At 37.6% G+C, this 21,661-nt stretch overlaps 2 protein-coding genes across 2 annotated transcripts; both read right to left on the reverse strand.

Moving 5' to 3' along the window:
• Positions 1-6,472: 6,472 nt before the first annotated feature.
• Positions 6,473-8,227, reverse strand: LOC141821992 (two-component response regulator ORR4-like). Its single transcript, XM_074709398.1, has 5 exons — positions 7,891-8,227; positions 7,747-7,820; positions 7,602-7,679; positions 7,445-7,515; positions 6,473-6,875 (listed from the first exon to the last, which is right to left on the reverse strand). Exons 1-5 carry the CDS (start codon positions 7,991-7,993, stop codon positions 6,614-6,616), a joined length of 588 nt encoding a protein of 195 aa, XP_074565499.1. The 5' UTR covers positions 7,994-8,227; the 3' UTR covers positions 6,473-6,613.
• An 8,643-nt stretch (positions 8,228-16,870) lies between these two features.
• On the reverse strand, positions 16,871-18,977 carry LOC141840229 (protein LATERAL ROOT PRIMORDIUM 1-like). Its single transcript, XM_074728156.1, has 2 exons — positions 17,698-18,977; positions 16,871-17,635 (listed from the first exon to the last, which is right to left on the reverse strand). The coding sequence occupies exons 1-2, from the start codon at positions 18,194-18,196 to the stop codon at positions 17,301-17,303; spliced, it is 834 nt and encodes a 277-aa protein (XP_074584257.1). The 5' UTR covers positions 18,197-18,977; the 3' UTR covers positions 16,871-17,300.
• Between the last annotated feature and the right edge of the window lie 2,684 nt (positions 18,978-21,661).

Here is a 21,661-nt window from a genome sequence, read left to right on the forward strand (position 1 = left end):
AAGACAACAATAATTAAATTTTTATCCCACTAAGTAGAGTCAGTTATATGAATCTTTCTATATTATGGGACTCAATTCTCTACTATATCTGTATTTATATTAAAATAAATTTTATTTTATTTTATCATTACTAATCAAGTTTTTTTAGTCTCTCTTTTCCTTGATTAATATGTATATTTATCATTTTTTTCACATCGCCTAACTAGTACATCTATTGGTCGTTTAAGTACATGTTTATATCATTTTAAACGTGTCTCAGAGTTTTTCCTCAATAGACATCATCTCAATTTTCTCTATAATGTTCTCATTGTTACGAATAAAAAAAGAGTTGGTCAAGTACGACTTTTATTATCAATATGACTCAACAACTTAATATGGTTGCATGCAGCCAAAGGATACATGTTGAGTTTAGTTGAAAATGAATAGAAGGTAAACATGATTTGTCCAAGGTAGGCACATGATCATTGAGTTAAGTTAGCTATAGCCTTGTTGAGGTGGTATGATTTGGCAGAATTGAGTGCATAGTTGAGATGGAAGAAGTTGTCTAAAGTGACAAGTTTGGGTTGTAAGTGTTTGACTTTGATTCCCGAGTGTAGCCCAAGTTGAGTTTAGTTGAACTGAATAGGCACTACAAAAATAAAGGCAATTTGCGATGAATTTTACGACGAAAAAATATAAAATTTTCGTCGCAAATCCGATTTGCGACGAATTTGATGACGACAAATTTTTCGTTGGCAATAGCTCGCCGCAACCTACGGCGACGAAAAATTTTAAATTCGTTGGAAAATTAGCGATGATAAATAAATTCGTCCCTAGGGAGTTTAAGGTGGATGCATGATTGAGTGGAAGTAGCTACAACCTTATATAAATGATTTGGCTAGGTTAAGTACATTAAGTACATTACTTGAGATGGAAGATGTAATCTGAAGTGATAAGTTCAAATTATAATTCCCCTTTATAGAGCCCAAACTCTTGCACTTCTAGAATAGGTGATGCCACTTTGCAAAATATGGGTAGGTAGAAAATATCATGTTTTTGCCAAAAACTATCAAAAGTCTCCTTTTGTTAATCCACCATATATTCAAGTCTTACTAATCCTGGATCTTGACATGACGGTCCAACATCATCAGTAGTTCAAGCACCGCAAACATATGATATACTCAACGAGAGATGGGTGTACCGCCCTGCCTCTTACAGACTTTTGTAAGAGACGTTGCATTTCAAGAGATATGAACCAATGGCAATCAATTTTTTTGCTTTGAGCACCGAGTCTCTTTCTACATGCATGTACGTAGGTACTACTTCATTATACATATGACTCCTATCCATCTATGTGGTAGACTCAAGATATATCTTTCAACACTTTTTTATTAATCTTATCAACACTTTTTATCGCACGATTTTTATAATTAGAGTGTAATTAATGTGCAAGTCAAGAAAACGACATCCACATTATGGTGGAGATCCTAATTAATTTCTTGTCATGTTTGAAGATACCAATTACTCATTGGTCACCTTGACTTTTATTTGTTTAATGAATGCTTGAGCGCTCTATTGATAATAACTTTTTATTTTAAAAGTGCCTACCAAATTTTGCCCTTTCTCTACTTTTTTTTTCTTTTAATTTGTTGACATTCAGTATTACTCTTTTCCATTTCTCTACCAAATTTGGATCGTTTCTATAGCAACCTAAGTTTGATTGTTTGTGGTGGAACCTAAGTTTCAGAATTGATTGATTCAAGGATACCAACCAGGGGTCATATAGGATATGGGTCCCCATCAGGGGTGATTGAGCTAAAGAGGTCGGATGATCAAGTTGAGAGAATCGGACAGACCGAATTAAAGGGGTCGGGTGGCCCAAACTGAAAGAGTTGGATTTGGTGGAGTCGGAGGGTGACCGAGCTGGAATCAAGTGCACCGAACCAGCGAGATCGAGTGACTAAGTTGTTAAAATCGGGATGATCGAGATGAAGAAATCTAATGACTCAAAACAGTCGGATGAGTATTTAGACTTTCATCCCCATCTGACCTATTGAGTTAACCACTGACTTAACTCAATTTTCTATCCACCACATCAATGTGCATGCCCAAACAATGGTTCATGTCAGATAGTTAAGTCTTGTTTACTTAAACATAGTAAGTTTACACAAGAACATGCCATACAATAATCTGTATGTTTCCATATATTAGCAAGGAATCAAAACAATTTGCAGATTAATAGGCATGCCAAGCAAGGGGCAGAGCAGAGGCTTCAATTCACGTGTGGAAGCCCAAACGAGAGCGAACTAAATGAGAACGCCGCGGACTTATCATGGCCTCGTGAGCAATGGAATCTGCCCCGGCCCTGTTCGTAGGCACTTGAATCATCAGGCGTACGTGTCCAGAAGGGATGAAGGGACCTCGATCGCCACGAGCTACAACTATACGTGCATATGCATGCGACAAAGGGGGCCAAGGATTGCTTGTATTGTTGCTGCTCGTGACCAAGGTTTGCTATTTGGTGCTATCATTATATGTATATATATATTCCATTGCACCCAACCAAACTTTTGTTTTGGGGTTAGCAAGGAAGAAAAAAAAATGTCGCCTTGTTTATTTTTATTTTTTTATAATACGGTAATAAATTCAGAAACGGCTCCTAGATTAGCAATCAACCTCTTACATTTTTTATCTAAAAAAATACTAAAAAGAGTGATTTTCTTGAATGAACTTACATGCATATTCCTCTTCTAAATAATTTAGATTTCTTTTTTCCTTTGTCCACAAATTTATTGTCATTTTGAACTTAATAATAAATTAATTAATTTGTTGAGATATTGAAAAAAAATCAAAGGTTTAACAGTAAAATAGAAAACTAAATAGAGGAAGTGTTTCCTATATATCTTTAATGGCCTATTTACTTTTTACATGAATCTTATTTATTAGTATAAATCTAATCGTATAAAAATAGAGATAGTCATACATGAGTAGAAGGTTTGCATATCATTTGTGAATATATATATATATCGTCCTCGTTGTCCACCCGTCGCCTTCCTCCCAAGCTAAGCCCACCACCACTGAACTCGCAGCATCTTTGTCAGACTTCCGCGAGATTGAGGCCTCTTCGTGGGCCCATCGGTCGCCCGCGAGCTTGTTGTCTATTAGCGAGTCCACTAGCCGCGCGCCCACAAGCTCACAGTTTGCTCGCAAGCCCGCCTGGCTATGAGCTCACCGTTTGCTGTTGAGCTTGTCGGCCGCTGCGAGCAGCTGGATCAGGATAAATAAAGAATAGAAAAAGTTGATATACAATTAATAAATAAAAAATAAAAAGGTTGATATAAATTTAAAATAATTATTCTACAAAACAATATATTTTTTAGAAAAACAGAAATGATTATTTTTTAAAAAAATAATTATTGTATGAAATAGATATTATTTTTTTTAAATAATTATTTTAAGACATTATTTTTAAATTAGAATAAAACAATTATTTTATGAAATAGAATAATTTCAGATGTAAGAATATAAACTTTGTAAGAATATATTTTATATCATACCATCCACAATGGTATGATGGTATGGTATGATATTGTCCATTTTGGACCTAAATCCTCCTTTGTTCAATATCTCATACCAATGGAGATACTTTCCATCTTTTTAATTCCATGATCTTTTCTATATACTTTAGATGTGGGTCTATGTTTTCACCGTTGCAACCCAACAATATCGATGACTTTTAATCGAGTATTGATAAAAGTATCATCCTTTTTTCTCGTGCGTATTGTGAAATATCTCCCAATAAATATTAGGTCTGTGTAAAATATTTACTTGCAAATAATTTTTTTTTAATGAATTCAAATAAGTTGATACGATAAGCTGACAAACAAAAAAAACTTCAAACCACTTTATTTTTTCTCGTAAAAAAGGTTTATCTCCTAGCCCTCCTCTTTCGTCTCTGTCTCGATGAATTTCCTCCATCATTGTCCACCTGGAGGAGCATCGGCGGCAGCAAATGTCTATCGTCGTCCCCTTCACCTCCACCCAACGACTCAAAGAGACACAACAAATTGACGATAATTTGTGATCAAGGTTAGAGCTTTGGATTGATCTGTGGTAGCCGCTGAGAATCGGTGGTGTTTCTAATCGAGATTTGAAAGAAAACTGTGATGAGCTACGTCAAGGACAACGAGCTATGCCTTGGTCTGTCAAGCTTCGATGTGTCGAAGAAGCCGATCACGAGGGATAGAAAATAAGTGTTTCTAGCGAATAAGACTGACTTCGTCGATTCTTCACTGAAGGGCAACCACAATCGCAGTAAGGTTGGTACATTTGCAGTAGTGTGGATGTGTCCCGATGGTGAAGTAATTTTTTTTATTTCAAATCAAAGATACGAACTTTGTATGTTTTAGGACAGTTTCTATTTTTTTAGCAGTGTTGTTTGATGAAATGCCAAGGCGCAACTGATTGGATGGCTGTTAATCTGGATATATAATAAGAATAACTTTTGTACAGAGAAGGCAAAGATAGACCCAGGCGCCGCCAAGATATTTGTGAAGGTTAGCATAGATGAAGCTCTTTAAGAAAGATGGACCTCAATGTTTACAAAGGAATGGAGATGAAGGTAACTTGTCGGGACACGGGGACATAAATGAAAGAAGAGGGCTGGGAGATTTTTTTTTTTACGGAAACAAATAAAGTAGTTCGGAGTTTTTTTTGGTTCGGATGAATATGTGGAAAGGAAGAAGGGTATTACAGGAAAAGAGACGTGATTTGAGAATATTAAAACCTTCGTACGTGATTTTGGATATTCCAAAAGTTTGTTACATGGTTCAGGCTGAAAAAATAGGGTTTTTTTTTTTTTTGCCCAAAACCAATTGTATATAATTTAAGAGGCATACATGAAAGATTAACTGCAAGAGACCAAGATTTTGAAAGGAAATTCAATCTTTATTATTATACTCTTCTTAATTTATATAGAGATATTAAATTAGATATTTCATAAGTTGTTGGAATTGATCAAATTTGTGTCGATCGACTCCTTTCCTCGTATTGTTATGTTATTGTTTACTGGGGCATCAGTTAGCATAAAAAGTACAAATCACAAGTCCTAATGCATAGTATTCCAATTAAATATCGCGAATGGTCAAACTATTAGTCAACGAACAGTCCAACGTGTGCGACCTCCTGGACGAGCTCGATGAGGGAGACGATGAGAAACTGAAACACACTTCAAGAAGAAGTTAGACTCGTGCCGTGGAATCCGAGCAAGTTACTTTGACGTTCAAGTTTGGATTCTAAATGAGTGTAGACAAAAAAGAATGTGATACTAGAAGAGTTTTCGGAGTCGAACATGGAAAAAGAGTGTATAGGCTTTTTATAACTTGCCAAGGGCATCTCCATCTCGAATCGGATAACGTCATTATAGAAACTTATGAGGAGACTAGATCTGACAGTCATTTCCTTTTGGTCTTATATGCAAAAAAAAAAGATAACCGAGGGAACCAAATCTAACAACCTCTTAATCGTCTATTCATTTTCAGACTACCGCGTGTCCACGAGAATATTCACATTCCCTCTTAGTAGACCTATATAAGATAGTGGTTTACAGAAGACGTAAAAATAGAGCCCAGGATGGAGCCAATTGAGACAGCATAGCTGAGGCGAGACTTGAGATCAAGATGGTCGAGACTAGGCTTGCCGAGACGAGACTCAGGATTGAGATGGCCGAAATGAGACTCGGGACCAAAATGATCGAGACGAGGCTAGTCGAGATGAAATAGTCGAGACTGAGATGGTCGAGACTAAGATCGAGAGGCTGAGACTAGATGATCAAGATTGAAACCGAGAGATCGAGACTAGATAGTCGAGATGAGATCGCCGAAACGAGATGGCCGAGACTGAGATGGTCGAGATGAGATGGCCGAGGCCCAAGTGAGATCCAAAACTAAGCCAATGTTGAGCTCAAAGTACGGTTCGAGCCGAAGGCGATAGCTATCTCACCCTCATGGGATCATTTCTCCCAGTTCATATTGACTTTGTCTTGTCAGCCCCGTCTGAATCTTGATCTTCACTTGACTTTGGACCTTTATCCCAAAAAAGTCACGCCATCTACCACACTTGTATTACATAACTCAAGTAGATCATTTGAACAAGTAAATACATAAATCTACAATAGGTTATTATTATTTTCTCATACAATAGACTTTTATTATGTACCATGCGTATTACATTTTGGAATTTCTTTTGTTATTTCAACACCAAAATTTTGTCAATCTGTTTTAATAGTCATGTTTCTATATAAAAAAAATTGATTGAGTTCTTTATTGGACTGAAAATACTTATAGCTTTCACATATGTGATCATTTCACAATTTACATCCTTCATCACAAAGTCGAGCATAAGCTGGTAGAAGACTAGTAATCACATCAAACTTGATGATGTCTAATTCAGTTGAATTATAAACGCCACTTTGAACATGCATGTGAGAACAGCCTTAAAAATGTTTAAATCCTTCAATATTCTTCAGATATTTACATTCCCTAGCTGTCGATAGCTTTTAAAAGCAGCAAAATTGGCATCGTCTTGAGGTATATCTGTAAAGCTAGATACTGTATGACCTTTAAGCCTCCTCCCATCACACCAGGGTTAGGCTACTGCTACTAGAAGAAAATCTTAGCCTTGTCCTCTTGTTAGGTGCAAGATCCTCATCGATGGCTATGGCTTTTCTCTTATTGCTGCCACTGCTGCTGGTGGTGCTCGTGCTAGTGCTAATGATAGTCGTATTCTCCTTCTCCTGTTCCTTTGATTTGCCTTTCAGTATGTGAGGTCTGAGTCTTTTCAAGTCCGAGAGCTGCACAGGCTTCAGAAAGAACTCCTCTGCTCCTCCTTCCAAGCATCTGTGAGCAGTAGACATCAAAAGCAATTCCATCAAATATTTTGTGGTCTTCACATCAACTTCAGAATATTGAACAAATCTAGAAGAACAAGGAAAAGATTTTGATGTGTTTGACGAAGTCGCAGAGAAGGACGCCCTATCCCCCCTGATTCCTTCCCTGATTTGACCACAGAGTAGATGAAATCTAGGCAATTTGTTTTCTATTGCAGAATTTTCTTGGGAGGAAAATACCTAGGACCACAGTTTTCAAGCCAAGATAGATCTTACACGGATCTCATTCATGAAAGCAACATTTATCTGCCATTCTCTCTTTTTTACAAGATTTCCTCGAAGGCAAATCTTTTTGAATGCGCTAGAAGATCAGGAATATCTACTTTTTTTTAGGCCCCATCACATCAGAATGCCATTCATGGGCACTAAAACAGGTAGCTACCTGGCTTTCTTGACTTAAATAATAATACTGGTGGAATTTCTTTAGGTAGCAGCAAATCTATGACAATATACAATCTACACCTCTAAAGTAAGTTAGTTAGGCAAAATTGCTAGAGAGAATTCAATCCTCCTCCTCACCTGTTAATCCTGGAGGGAACATTCTCAGATGACATGATCACCACAGGGATGTCCCTCAAAGAGGATGACTCCTGGTAATACACAAGAAAAGTTCATCAAATTTGATAGTGTAGCAGTGAATTAAGAATAGCATGAAAGAAGCAAAAAAGAATTGTACCTTGATCTTCATGAGAAGGTCATAGCCGGTCATTCCGGGCATACAGTAATCAGTTATCACCAAATTCACCTCAATCTCCTGTAGCGACAACGATCATCACAATCGTGGCAGTTGAAAAATTAGGAAGAAATTAAGCCCTTTTTACATTGTGTTCAGGCGGCTGGTCCTCCCTCAACCCCAAGACTTCCAGAGCTTTGCTCCCAGAATCCACAGTGGTGACTGCAACAACACCAACCCCATCAGGATTTTGAAGAGAGAAGATGACTGAATTGTATAACCAATTAACTACCTTGAAAGGAAGAGGTCTTGAGGAGTCTCTCAATGAGCTTCCTGTCAAGGAGGCTGTCATCCACGGCCAGGACGTGGAATTGGGTCTCTGCATCCACTGCCATGGATTACAACCTGATCTCCTCCACTTTGGGCTCGAACGGGAGTTGCAAAAATAGCTCGCTTTCCTTCTTTGTTTCCTTCCTTCTCTCGGCCAGCAAGCAAAGTGAGGAGGCAATATAAACTAAGCATCCAACCCACCAAATCCCGACTCTGGGAAAGCAAGATCCCACATGATATAATCTCACCGTATCTCTCCATGACCAAACAAAATTATATACGGAGGCATATCTCTCACTGTAATATAACACACACACACAAACACAAAGAATTCCTTTTTAAAAAAAATTATATAGAGCATGTTTCATAAAAGACAGTAAATATATAGTGATGTTTTGAGTAAAATATTTATTATACATGTTTTTCTGAAAAATTTATGATGAACTAAAAGTACGCTGCTGCAGTACAGGAAAATTTTTACTTGCTCGTATCACATGGGCCATTAATTACGCCTTAAGTAAAAGATAATGAATGACCACCCGGCGGAGGAGGACGAGGAGGAGGAGGAGTGTGTGGTGGGAGAGGGGGCCCCACAAAATCCGGGAACCAGATACGGTGACGTCAGATGGAGGGGGCCACCCTGTGTGAGAGAGAGATCACACATGCTGTCTTGGCCACATCCGATCTCGCGGCAATAATAGTTGGTAGGCAATTCCATGTGATTTCCAAAGATTTGCCTCCCAACCTCCAAATCTTCCCCCTCCTTTCCATCGCTTTCTTATTATCTCGCGTTGGTCACACCTTATTAATGACAAAGAGACCAAATCTCGGGCTCTGATCTGCACCACCTCTCATGCTCATGCTCATGCTCATGCTCGGCACGGGGCAGGTAGGAAAATAACAGGGCGCTTGTCGCGCTCTCAAAATCACATGCCACAGTGCTAACCTCTCTTCCACAGCTGCATGCATGCGCTCGCTGATGAGGCCAATGAGCAAATCTTTGAGACAGATCCAAAGATTATCTGGAGGCGGCTGTGGAAAGATGATTCGCCGTGGAATTTCATATCTATATATCATGAAACTTGCAACTTTTTAAAGTCTGCACAGCGTTTAAGTTCGTCATTTTATTTTGATTTTACTTTTATTGGTGTGGCGGAATAATAAATCTCCCGCTTAATGTGTACATCATCTTCCAACTCATTGAGGTCTAATTATTTTCCTATAGATAACAGATCAAGCTAAAAATATCGTCATATGTATGGCAATGTAAAAGATAAGCTTGGAGAGTATAATTAAGGATAGAGCCAGCAAGAACTCAACCTCTTTGTAGCGAAATCATGGACAAAAACCAATCACGACTCCTCCGATGAAATCCATATATATTTATATAATGATACGATATTGTCTACTTTAGATTCAAACCCTCATGATTTTATTTTTGAATTTTTCCATCTTATAATCTCAGAAAAATCTTTTTAAACCACCTCTGAGAGTTTAGGATTTTTTTTATGTATTTCTAATGTAGAACTTTGATTGTATTCCAACAATCTACCCCTCAAATAAAGAATTTCTGAGAGCCTCCCTTAACAGCCCCAATGGATCTCTTATTGGATCTACCTCTCAAATAAAGGACTTTTGAGAGTTTGATTGTATATATATCTTCATAACAATACGATATTGTCCATTTTGGACCCACGTCTTCATGATTTTATTTTTAAATTTTACTCAAAAGATCTCGTATCAATGAAATATTTTTTATCTTATAATCACAAGATCTTTTTCATATATTTTTAATGTGAAATTTTAATTATATTCCAATAGTACAAGCGCAGCCTCTGTTTGTGATCGGAGGTTGATTGCGCATTAGGATGGCGATTGTGGCCAAGAGAACGATCACTCAAAGATGTGTTATTATTTTATTTTTTTTAAAGAGAAAGATATTTTTAAAAAATAGATGCATTTTTTAATAAATACAAAAGTTGAGTCCTTTTTTAGGTATCATTGAAAATTGAGTGCCCCATTTCTTAAATTTCCTCTGCTTTTTGTGTTTTCATAAAGTGATGGAAAAGAACGATGATCATACAAGTCCTCCAGTGTAAATGGGTTAATTAATGTCCAGGTGCAGCATTCTCTTATTCAATATGAGAACTTTGAAGGAAGCATCCATTTCTATCAAGCGATGTGATACTGATATCGCGAATGGAACAGATCATCTTCAAGTCAAGAGTCAGCCAGCCAGCCAATGAAGCGATATCAAGTGTTTCAGTTTCAGTGAAACTCAGCCTCTGACTGGGCCGTATTCCCAACGCATATGTGCTCACTGTATCTACCAGTCCACGCTGCTGTTTGAATGCTGATCGTTCTAGAATCATATCTTTTAGCGAGATATCATGCAATCTTTTCTTCCCACGATTCACATAAGATATGATGTGATTTCGATCGAGCTGTCTTGACCATCCACAAATTGAATTTAGGCAGGCAGGGAGTTCCCAAAAGAAATCAAGCGTCCAGAGCAGCGCAGAGCAGGAAACGCCGAAGACTCCAAACGCAAGTCGCAAAAAGCGAATCATCCATATCTTTGAAAAATCTCTTATCTACAACCCAACAATTATTGATTCGACCACCGTGTCCCAAGCAATGTTCTCGGCAATTATTTAACGTAGAAACATCCCACCCATTATAAAGAATTCACACTTGCTGTAAAATTATAACCTTCACAGTTTGAAGTCAGCCAAAAAATAAAGACGAGGATCATCGTAAAAAATATCTTAAAACAAAATGCTAGTTAGTGCTATTAATTAGAATATAAGGGCTGGGCCGGGGAGATCCTCGCTTGTCTATTTGTTTACATGTTTGGTACCATATATGGAGTTTAATTACTGGTTAGACTAGCGTGTTGTGCACGTATTCGTTAAGATAATACGAATAGAATATATATTTAGACGATCATATATACTTCATTGATATGAAATTGTTATGGTGAAGAGGAGGATATACAAGTGGCAAAGTCAAATCAACAATTAAACTACCCAGAGGACTGAGACATCTCGACTCATTTAATTTAGTCCACGTAATCTCAGAGGACAACTCCAGACTCATTCAGTTCGACTCATTCAGTTCAGTCCACGCAATCCCAGAAGACTTAAACTCCTCGACTCATTCAGCTCGGTCCACATGACTCTAGAAGACACAAGTTCCTCAATTCCATCAACTCGATCACCCTGACTACAGAGGACACAAACTCCTTGACTCTCTCGACTCAACCACCTCGACTCTAAAAGACATAGTCGTCTTGACTCCATCGACTGGGCGACCCCGACGCTAGAAAACATCAACTGGGTCACCCCAACTCCATTAGCTAAACCACCTCAACTCCAAATGACTCAAACTTCTCGACTCCGAGTACTCGGCTACTCGACTAAGACAGCTTGATCTTCAAGACCACTCTCCATGTACTTCATTTCCTTATCCACAATTGGGACTTGTACCCTACGAAATCCACTAACAACTACTACGAATATTCTCAAACGCAACGCCATGGTTGAACAGAGAAGCAATCATACGACTACTAGACATGGTCTCCTAGCTAGATGCCCCTCTACAGATAGGTGACGCTTAGTGATTGGAGAGACCTTCAATGGTTATCGGATCTAGCTTCTTAATTGGCGCTAGGGTGGAGATGCTCTTTATGCTCTTTATGCTCTATATAAACCCTAGAGATTGTATGTGTAGAGGGGGATGTACGCGCACTCACTTTTTCCTTTCTCTTCTTCTCTACTCCTTAGCCTTTATGCTAATTTAAATGTCGGAATAGTCACGCCGAGTCCGCCTCGATATCCCTTCTAATCCTCATCTAAGTATTATAGGCATCTTAGAAATTTTCTTCGCCCTCGTCATCATTCAATATCACCTCCTCAATGATCATCTCTTATTGATTCACCTGCCAGCGATCTCACACAAAAATAAAAACAATGCCAATATACATATCAAAATCTCTTTCATTCCCTAAATGATCTATGTGCTTTCGTCTCTACCTACTATAAAATCCTAAAGAATATTCCAAGAATCAATAACCTGACTATAATTGCAATCACAAGTGTCAAAACTATGTATAATAAGTGAAAAGTATAATAAAAAACAAACAAATCAATATTTTCATTTTGTACAAGAAAGACCTCTCTATCCTTTCTAGACTACTTTCTTCATTTGCTACAATAGACTACTTTCTTCGCATCAATTGAAAAAAAAGATTATTAAGAAAAATATTTAAAAAATCTCTTAGAAGAAATTTTTATTTTTATAATTAATATAATTTTTCTCATCCATAAAACATACCTTAAAATACTTCCTTCCTAAGCTTACGCTTAACTACGAAAAACATAACACTAGTCAAAATGTCAATAACAGTATCAACTAAAAAACTATAATAAATCATGACGTGGAATATTATTATAATTATTTTGTAATATTAAATACTTTAATTATCTTGTAATATTAATTAATTAATTAAATTATATCTTACCTTATATCAATTTCTGTATCACATTAAATATTTTTTAACAAAATTGTATGTTCAAAATTTATGAAATTTCATCATAAAATATTAATATTAATTGATATCACTATTCATCTATATTTAAAATTCTAAATCCTGATATTAGTGAATACAAACTTTCATCATGTTTTAGTTATTTTAATTTTTAACTATTATTTTCAAAAATTTATTTAAATAGTATTAATTTATTTAATAATATTACTTTCAAAAATGTCATATTATTAGACATAGAAAGAGTAGTAGTTTGCTTTTAGATATTAAAATTATTTAGTGTAATATTATTGTTTGGAAAAAATATTTGTTTTAAATTTAAAATTTCTTATGATTATAAATTCGATTATAATAATTAAAGTATTTAATAGTCTTATTATTTCAAAATTCAACTTGCAACCTATACTAGTTGAGGAAATAAAGTTTAAAAATTATTGAAGATACATAATTACATATAAAAATACTTTTTAAAATGTTGTTTATTGTAATTTTGACAAGTCATTTAATCCTTACTTTTAATCATGTTATAACAGCATTTATTATTTCCATTTAAGTTTTAATAATTCTCCCTTAATTATTTTCATATCAAAACATATTAAAGACACAATTTATCTTTTTTCACTCACAAAGTTGCATTCGCGGTCCTTCGCATTTTAGAGTTGCTTAATGAATACGCATTTAGGCTTTTTTTATTGATTTATTATTATTTTTTCTTACATGACTTATCTGTTTTAGTCACCCATAAATCTACTCTCCCTTATATTTCTAAGATTTAATAATTTTAATTGGTTAAGTGCTAATTTTGTCTAATAAATGACCTTACCAAATTAATCAAAATTCTTATAAGCTTATTCAAGTTGCATGGCGAATTAATTTTGATTTTGATGGTCAACCTTCTCTATCACAGGGCAAATCCATTCAAAGTATGAAAAAAAAAATATCTCCACAAATTCCTCAACCTTATCTACCACATTCCTGATGTAATAATTACATCTAAAAGTAATTTAAAATGTTATATTATCATTGAAGTTTTAATAGCTTCTTCGATATTTTATTATCCCATTCAAAATTTAAGTAACAATGATCTCTTATGAACCTTAAACTAATCTTTATGTATTGGTAACTTTTCTTTGAATGATTAATAATTTCGAGATAGAAGAAGTTCCAACCAAATTCAACAGGATGTCAATATATACATCATGTTTTCTATCTTGATAAACAAATAACTATAAAAGATAATCAAAGTGCAGACAGATAAGACTAGAGTTCATTCAACACCAATTCCTATGCCTACATATTTGGATAAATTTGAAGGAATAGAGAGGATTAACTAACTGTAAAGGCATACATTCGAACACCTACTACACAAACTCACTGTAAAGGCATCTACATTGGTGCAATATTACTCAGAATAATCAATTCGTTGTGCCTGTCTTATTTTGCACACTCAACAAATCTGCCCTCAAACAATGCATGGCATTAGGCACAGATTCAGACGTGCAAAGAAGCTTTCCAGTAAGGCATGGCCTTGAATTCTATAGTACAAGCAACACACTACATATTTCCAGCATGGATGAGATCATTATGTTTCACCACAAGAAGCTACAGTGAAATATATAAGTAGGTAAGTCACATTACTATACAATCTAGAAAACTACAAAATCAATGTTCGCAGTGAATTACACTATTAGAAAAAATAAAATATCAAGCTTAATTTAAAAGGGGCAGAGATGTTCATAATCTGAGTCAGTGTTTGTAATTCTCTAGGAAAACTAGTGCCAAAAAAGGTCAACCAAGTAAAATTCTGAAGGACTAGTTCCAAGGTGAGTGGAATTCTATAGAACCAAGAGATGAAAAGGATTCTCCTCTAATCCCTGAGAAGAGACTTTAAAGCTTTGAAGAGTCTGAGCTTGCGTCGGACTTCTCCACAAGGATGTCGATCGGCAGGTATAGAATTTGAAGAGAATCAAGTGGTGAAGATTCTACGATATTTGGATCTTAAATTTGACTATGGTGTGATGGCTATTGAGATTTCTAATGATGTAAAAGACATGAAATTGGATGAACTTATGGGTTCTCTTTCCACCTATGAGATTAAAATCCAAAAGAAAGACAGAAGAGAGAGAGAGAGACATTGTGGCAAGCTCTACAAAACAAACTTTCCATCAATGACAAGAAGATTCAAAAGAAGAAAGTAGCCAAGGAGATCACAGTTATAATCGTGGAAGAGGCCATGGTGAAAATCTTGAACGTAGTCAAGGACTTGGTGGTTACAAAATCAACAAAGAAAGTAGCCACCATATTAGAGGAAGAAATAGACAAAGGTTGAAGGTATAAGAAAATCAAAGATCAATATTTCAATTGTAAAAATTTTGGGCATTATGCATTTGAATGTTGGCATGATCTTAGTGCAAGAGAAAGTTAATTACACCAAAAAAAGAGAGAGAGATTGTGTTCTTTTGGTAACAAAAAGGTGAAACCATCACTTTGACAACCCCTCCAAGGCAGCCCCACACTCCATGGAAGGGGGTACATTGCTGGCAGAGGGAGGCAATCAATGGGGCATTCCACACCCGTCGAGAATCGACCCCAAGCCTATTGGTAATAACACCTCTGTAAGAACCATCTGTACTAGCCCGTGAGAGCAGAGATTGTGTTCTTTTGATGGCATAAAAGGAGGAAGAAGCCACCAATCAAACCCCATGATACCTAAGCCATGGATTACTCTTATTTTCTAACAAATTTTAACTTATAGGGTATTCAAATGGCGATTGGGCAGAGAGTACTTAGCTGACTGGAAGATTAAAATAAGATGAAGATGCAAGAATTTACATGGATAGCAAGTCTACAATTACTTTAGGAAAGAATCTAGTTTAGCATCAAAGGAAAAAAAAACATATTGATGTAGGGTAGAGAGCAGTAGAGCGTATTTGGAGAAATACTTGAGCAATAATATCCTTTTTTCTAATCAAATTGTGAGTACACATTGCTCTTCATTGCATATTATTTCCCACAGAAACACTCCATTCTCAAATCAAGAAACTCTTAGATCGAGTTATTGTTCTTCTATTGTCCATATTACTGAACAAATTTACTCCCTAAACTAAATAAGATTTTGCAAAGAAACTTATCCACATCAAAACTAAAAGAACATTTCCAGTTATTAAGTTAGCTTCATCATTAATTAGCAATCCCAGTTTTTTGCATATAGAACAGAGTGAATTGGTACCTAAGTATCAGGTAAATAACCAAAATTCTGAAGGCAATTTGGTGCACAAGTGAGAAACCAGAATATATAACCCAAAAAAAAATCCATAAAGGATTTAATTAAAAAGTAATATAATGAAGAATGAGTTTAATGAACAAAAAAATGGAGAAAAAAATAAATATTGGGTTAAACAATAGTAATGGTTAAAGAAGTCTACTACTTACATGCTACAACATGGTAATTTCTCCCTTGAATATAGGTTCTATGCAAGTTTTGATTTATTTTGCAAGATTAGAAAGCAATCTTGAAGCATATAAACCTAAGTACATCGACAAAATCAAATTCGTTAAAATGAACTGAGGAGAGTCCCTAATCCAACTATGCGAGTTTCAGCTAGCTTGGGGTGTGATCGAGCTGCCGTATAACAGACATAAATTGCCATGAATAAAGAATATAACTAGTTCAATCAGATAACCATAATGCTTTTTAGATTCATGTTGTGTAGTTCTTGAAACTGAAAGTGCTATCAAATAAAAGAGCTGCAGCAGGTACAACAGTTGATTTTCCTAACTAAAGGAATTAAAAAATAAAAAGAAGTGTCATCACATTTTGTCAAGGAGAAAATTAATAAATGAAATTAGTAAAAAGATGCCAAAGATAAATTCAATTCACAGCGTATACATATAGGAATATTTTTATCAAAAAAAATGTAAAAGTTGCAATCATTAACTGTCCACAATGCCACTAAAGGAGATATTCTATTATACATTTATTATTGATGTTGTTAGTCAACCATGATTAAAATTAATTAATGATATTTAGGAAAATTGTTTCTGATGGACATTGAGATGCCAATATACTGCACTAGTCCTAGTTTGATTATTCTTTTATACCAAAGCAAATTAGAATTTAGAGGGCAACTATAGCAACACAGCAAACATATAAACATAATCAAAGAATTGAAAACACAGCATATGCAGAGAGAATTTGCAAAGAAATTAATATTTAACATGCACAGTCTAAATAAATAAACATATACAGGCACAGCGGCAACAATTGTCAGGTAGAGGAAAAGACAGGAAGAACAATAACTGTTCAGCCATATGAACCTCTCGGAAAAGAAAGGAGCACAAGAATTCATTCCCAAGAAGGAAAAAAAAAAATATAAAGAAACAACGAACACTGCTCTGACAAGGAAAGGAGAGCACAGCGTCATTCCAATTTAAATTCCCCATGCAAAGTATACACGTAGATTTAATAATAATATAGACACACACTTACTATCAACACCACACAATGAAAGGCACTTGCATTTAGTCACTGTGAACAAGAACGTCCTAATGCAAAGCTGCTAGCTACTACCAAGGCTGCATTGCACCGGTGTTCTGCAATGATTACATAACGACACACACTATCTATATTCTACTCATCAAGTAAAAGTGAAAAATGATCGATGAAGACGACTAGACAATACATGAAGAAATCATCATAGTTAGTAAATATAGTTATTTCCAAAGAAAAAATTAAAACTTACTTGACCAAGTAGCTACCTAATTAACTAGAATAGAAGGAAGGCATATTGAGACAAGAAGCTACAGATGGTACAAGAGCTAGCAGTTCAGTTTATTTGGTTACCGTCGTAGTTGGCATCTCCGATCAATCCGCCGCTGCATCCTCCGAATATGTCGCAGGGGAGTGCCGGCGACGAAGCGCCACCGTCAGTGCTCGTTTTGTTGCCCACGTGAAGCTTCGACATATTTGGAATCGAGGCGTCGTTGTCGCAGCCTTGGTCGAACAGGAAGCCCTTGAAGACGCGCCCGCCGATCTTGATCACGGCGTGGTAGGCGTATTCGTCCTCCCCGTCGTCGTCCATGGAGGATACGCGTACGCATTTGAAAACCGCCGGCGATCGCACGTTCACCGGGAGGATTTCCCCCACGTCGTCGCCGCCGTCTGCGAGGATCAAGAAATTAAAACAAAAAATCATTGATTAAAATAAATTGATGAAAACACACTTTGGAGGCTGGAGGTGGTGTCGATGCTACGCGGAGGGGTGGTGTTGGAGGTGGAGGTGTGGGAGGCGGCGGCGGCGGCGGCGGGGGGCTGGTGCAAGGAAGAGGCGCTAACGCGGGGCTTCTTGGGGGCGGAGGCAACCGCGGCGAGCTGGCGCTCGCGGCGCCGGGCGGCGGGAACCCAGGTGCTCTTGACGTGGGTGGAGCACTCGAACCCGCGGCTCTTGCAGCACGTGCGACACCGCCGGTGAGTGCAGTCTTTCTTGGCTTGGTTCCCGCAGTCCTGACAAGTGGATACCCCGCCTCCCGCGGCGCAGCCGGCGATTTCCCCTCTGGAATCGAGCATCGGATGCATGGAATAGTTGGAGAAGTAGGCATTAGGGTTAGGGTTAGACAGCAGGTGCTGCGGTGGTATTAGCGGGGCGGCGGCTGGAACGGACGGAAGCGACTCGAGATGGTGGTGGTGGAAGGAGGCTGCGGAGGCCAGCACCACCGTCCCCATCTCGGCAGGTACTCCGTAATTGCTGTCTTGCGGCCGCCTCCCGCCGCCAGCCCAAACTAAATTAGCAGCTCCGCCCTCAGAACCACCGGCGTTGAATCCGAGGCGCAGGTCGTCTCCTCCGCCGGCGGCGGCCGAGGGGGCCACCCAGTCCGCGAACGCGCCAGTGTCGGAAGGGAATCGCCTTCCCGTAGCCACCCCGGCCGTCTCGATCCTCTTTTATCAAGATCTAAGTAAGATCGAGTTCGCAAGGTAAACCAGAAGGAGACGATCTGTGTCTTCAACCCACTTAATACACTCCTCTTTCCTCAATCTCCCTCTTCAACTCTCACTCCCACGCTCAAACCTATCACGCTCAATTCAACATCTCTCTCTCTCTCTCCTATTCTACCTGCTCACACTGTAAAATTAAGAACACTTATCTATGATAAAGTGCGGCTCTTAGATATTGACTCCGCAGGCACTTCTGTAAATTCTTCTGCAAACGATCGAGTACAATTTCTGGATCACTCCCCTCTCTTCTTGTTTCTTTCTACTGCCCCTTGCTCTGCAATTTTCTCTCTCCCCGCTGCAGCTCGAGTTACACTGCTGCCGCTGCTGCTGGTGGCAAAAGCTCAAGCATCCCCTTCCATAGGCTGCTGTGAATAAAGAACTCAGAATAACAGTCAGGTTACGTCAATGGGAAGCAATTGGTCAGTGTGACCGCAACCGGTGCATGATTGTAGACGTCAGGCGTTTGGTCCACTCTTCTTAACCCTTTCCAAACCTTCCTTCTCTCTCATTCTTGTTTAATATCCATTTTCTTTGCTTTAAAAAAAAAACGAATATGTGCTAGTCGTCACGGACAATAATTTGCAAACGGCAATAATGTCGAAGCCACCTTTCCAGGAAAAGCCCGCTTTTGCCTGCATTTTGGCTTCAACGTAACATGCTCTCCTCGCCTCGCTGATCTGAACAGGGCATCGGAACGAGAGAAGCTAGCGCCGTTGCTATAATAATTCTATAATATCTAAACGAGGCGATCAGCACGGATCACTGCGGCACACTTGGTTGGATAAGTATACATGTAAATGCTATTCAATGGAAGGGGGTAGCCACGTTATTCGTGGTGCTGTCAGCTGTTCACCATGTGGGGCCCGAGATGGGCGTCCGTACGGTTTGTGCAGGCACCGGCACGCCTCGCCCTTCCGTAAATTCAGCATGGATTGTCCCGCCGCAGCGGCTGAGCTGGCCATGGCCGGGCTTTGAATGGCGCCGTGGTCCTCCACCGTCCTTCACGTTTCTTTATGTCTCGAAGGAAATTGCATGCTGCCTCCGATAGTTTACCTCGTTTTTACTTAGCCCCTCGTGGTCATGTGTGGTGTGCAGAGGAAGTATAGTGAAATATTTAAAATTTACTGGGGCAAAGAAAACTTCTCCCTTGGAATAAATTAAAATGGGGTTGGCTTTCTTTCTTTCTTTCTTTCTTCTTCTGCGTGTAGGCAGTTCGTGAGAGGCCCAGCTGGGGTTGCGTCCTTGCCACTGACAGTCTGACACACCGCCCCCACTCGCTCTTTTTGTCCCTCGCGATGATGCGACCGATGGAGGGGCTTCCACTGGCCTCTTTCGGCACTTAACTGGTTTTAGATCCCTGTCAGTGATCAGTGGACGGGTAAAGCAGCTGCCGCTGCTGCAGGGCTAGGGCGGGGTCGTTGCTTTGCTGTGGTCTCGCCGCTCTGCCAGAATTTCTGTTGGTGGATCAGTGAACTGGGGAGGGCTGTTGGCATATGCACAAATCAAACAAAACTCGGATATCCGCCGGGAAATGGAAATGCAGTTGCAGAGCCTGCATGGGCGAGGGAGATGCTAATCGACGTGTGTTTATTCGGATGCATATGATAGCTAGAGAGAATAGATTGAGATTAAAATAAAGTGAACCCTTGTTCTTTATTTTTTTATATCTTCCATTTTATTCATCTAGCTAAACCAAGCGAAGGTGAACGCGAGTATTGTTTTTCAAATTATTGAATATTCAATTTAAGTTTATTTAATTATTTAAAATTTTTATATTTTAAATTTATTGGAGTAGTTATTGAACTTAATAATATAAATTTATTTATTTATTTATTTTTAAACTTTTTTAATACGTTAAAAAAAAATTATTGATATTCATGAACATTAACCAACTACACATGTGTGTTTAAGAGTATTTATTTAGTTGAACGAGTTGTTAAAGTTTATTTATTTAATTGATTTAGTGTGTATTTAATGAATATAAATAAACTGTATCATATTTTAAATAAATTCTAGATAAAGAATTATTTGGAGAACCCGTGCTTGAAAATGCAACATGTTTTTTTCTCTATAATGTATTCAAATCTTGGACTTAACTAAGCTAGAGACGAGCGACCTTCTCTTGGTTCATTTATCGAGTATTATTTTTCAGACAATAGTTTGCAATACCATGTTTCAAATAGTTTTTCAGATACATAATTATTTAGAGAATCTGTAGTTGAAAATGCAAAATTTTTTTCTATAATCTAAGTATTTGAATTTTAGTCTTAATTAATCTAAAGACGGATGACCTTCTCTTGATTTGTTTATTGAAAACATAAATCCTCGGACATAGTTGAGTTGGTTACAATAAAATAGAATTGTTGAAGTGAAAAAGAATTGAATCTTGACAAAGTTGAGACAATATCCTCCTTCGTCATAGTCAACTTCAGATTCTCGATTTATTCCTCATAAATAGTCATAGAACCAATAGTATAAGACGAGTAATTTTTCATCTGTCAATGTAGATAGTCCGTTGAACACCTGGCCTAGCCTGTTGAACACCTTACTGGTGCACTTGCACACACCTAACACTTAACAGTGAGTGTATCTGCAATTTTTTTTTAAAAAAAAAAATCAAACAATAAATGTCAAATACGTCGGTCCTTTTATGAGATATGAAGTTCTCATTAAAGTCATGCATGATGAGTTATTCGCACTGCATCTACCCCATCTGCTTGTCTACAAGTTCGAGTTCATTTATTGTTTTCATATAACAAAAATTTGGATCAAAATGGCCATAGGCCCAATTTTTTTCACAAACATATAAATCAAATTAATGATCAATAATGACTGTACATGTGCGACAAATATAATCATGATTGTTAAAGCAATATAAAGAATTAATGCATGTGAAAGTATAAACAGCGAAGGATGCATCTGATGCATCATTTTTGTAAATTCACTAGCACCATCCCTTAACATAAGGCAACAAAGTCTTTGTAAATCAACATTCACCTCTAAGGACCCGATCAACGAGACTTCTTGGTGCCATACAAGCACCATGCTGACTTTACAGATGAAAGAAAAGTTGTGAACTTGGGAAGTTCTCTGATTGGAAGAATAGAGCAATCAGACACTGAGGCAAATGGTGATAGACAAGCAATTTAATGTGGATAAGCTTGAAATCTATCATGTTAAATAGCGGGTGTTCCA

The sequence above is a fragment of the Curcuma longa genome, chromosome 1 (genome assembly GCF_044706935.1).
Source record: "Curcuma longa cultivar G26 ecotype Majalengka, Jawa Barat chromosome 1, ITB_CL_G26_1.1, whole genome shotgun sequence".
In the NCBI taxonomy this organism is placed as follows: Eukaryota; Viridiplantae; Streptophyta; class Magnoliopsida; order Zingiberales; family Zingiberaceae; genus Curcuma; species Curcuma longa.

Excerpts from the sequence above, each read along its gene's own strand:
- LOC141821992 (XM_074709398.1), bottom strand. The coding sequence starts at position 7,993 with ATGGCAGTGGATGCAGAGACCCAATTCCACGTCCTGGCCGTGGATGAC. Across the intron at positions 7,821-7,890 it reads CAAGACCTCTTCCTTTCAAG|TCACCACTGTGGATTCTGGG; the intron begins GTAGTTAATTGG and ends GTGTTGTTGCAG. Across the intron at positions 7,680-7,746 it reads ACCAGCCGCCTGAACACAAT|GAGATTGAGGTGAATTTGGT; the intron begins GTAAAAAGGGCT and ends TTGTCGCTACAG.
- LOC141840229 (XM_074728156.1), bottom strand. The coding sequence starts at position 18,196 with ATGGGGACGGTGGTGCTGGCCTCCGCAGCCTCCTTCCACCACCACCAT. Across the intron at positions 17,636-17,697 it reads CACCACCTCCAGCCTCCAAA|ACGGCGGCGACGACGTGGGG; the intron begins GTGTGTTTTCAT and ends TGATCCTCGCAG.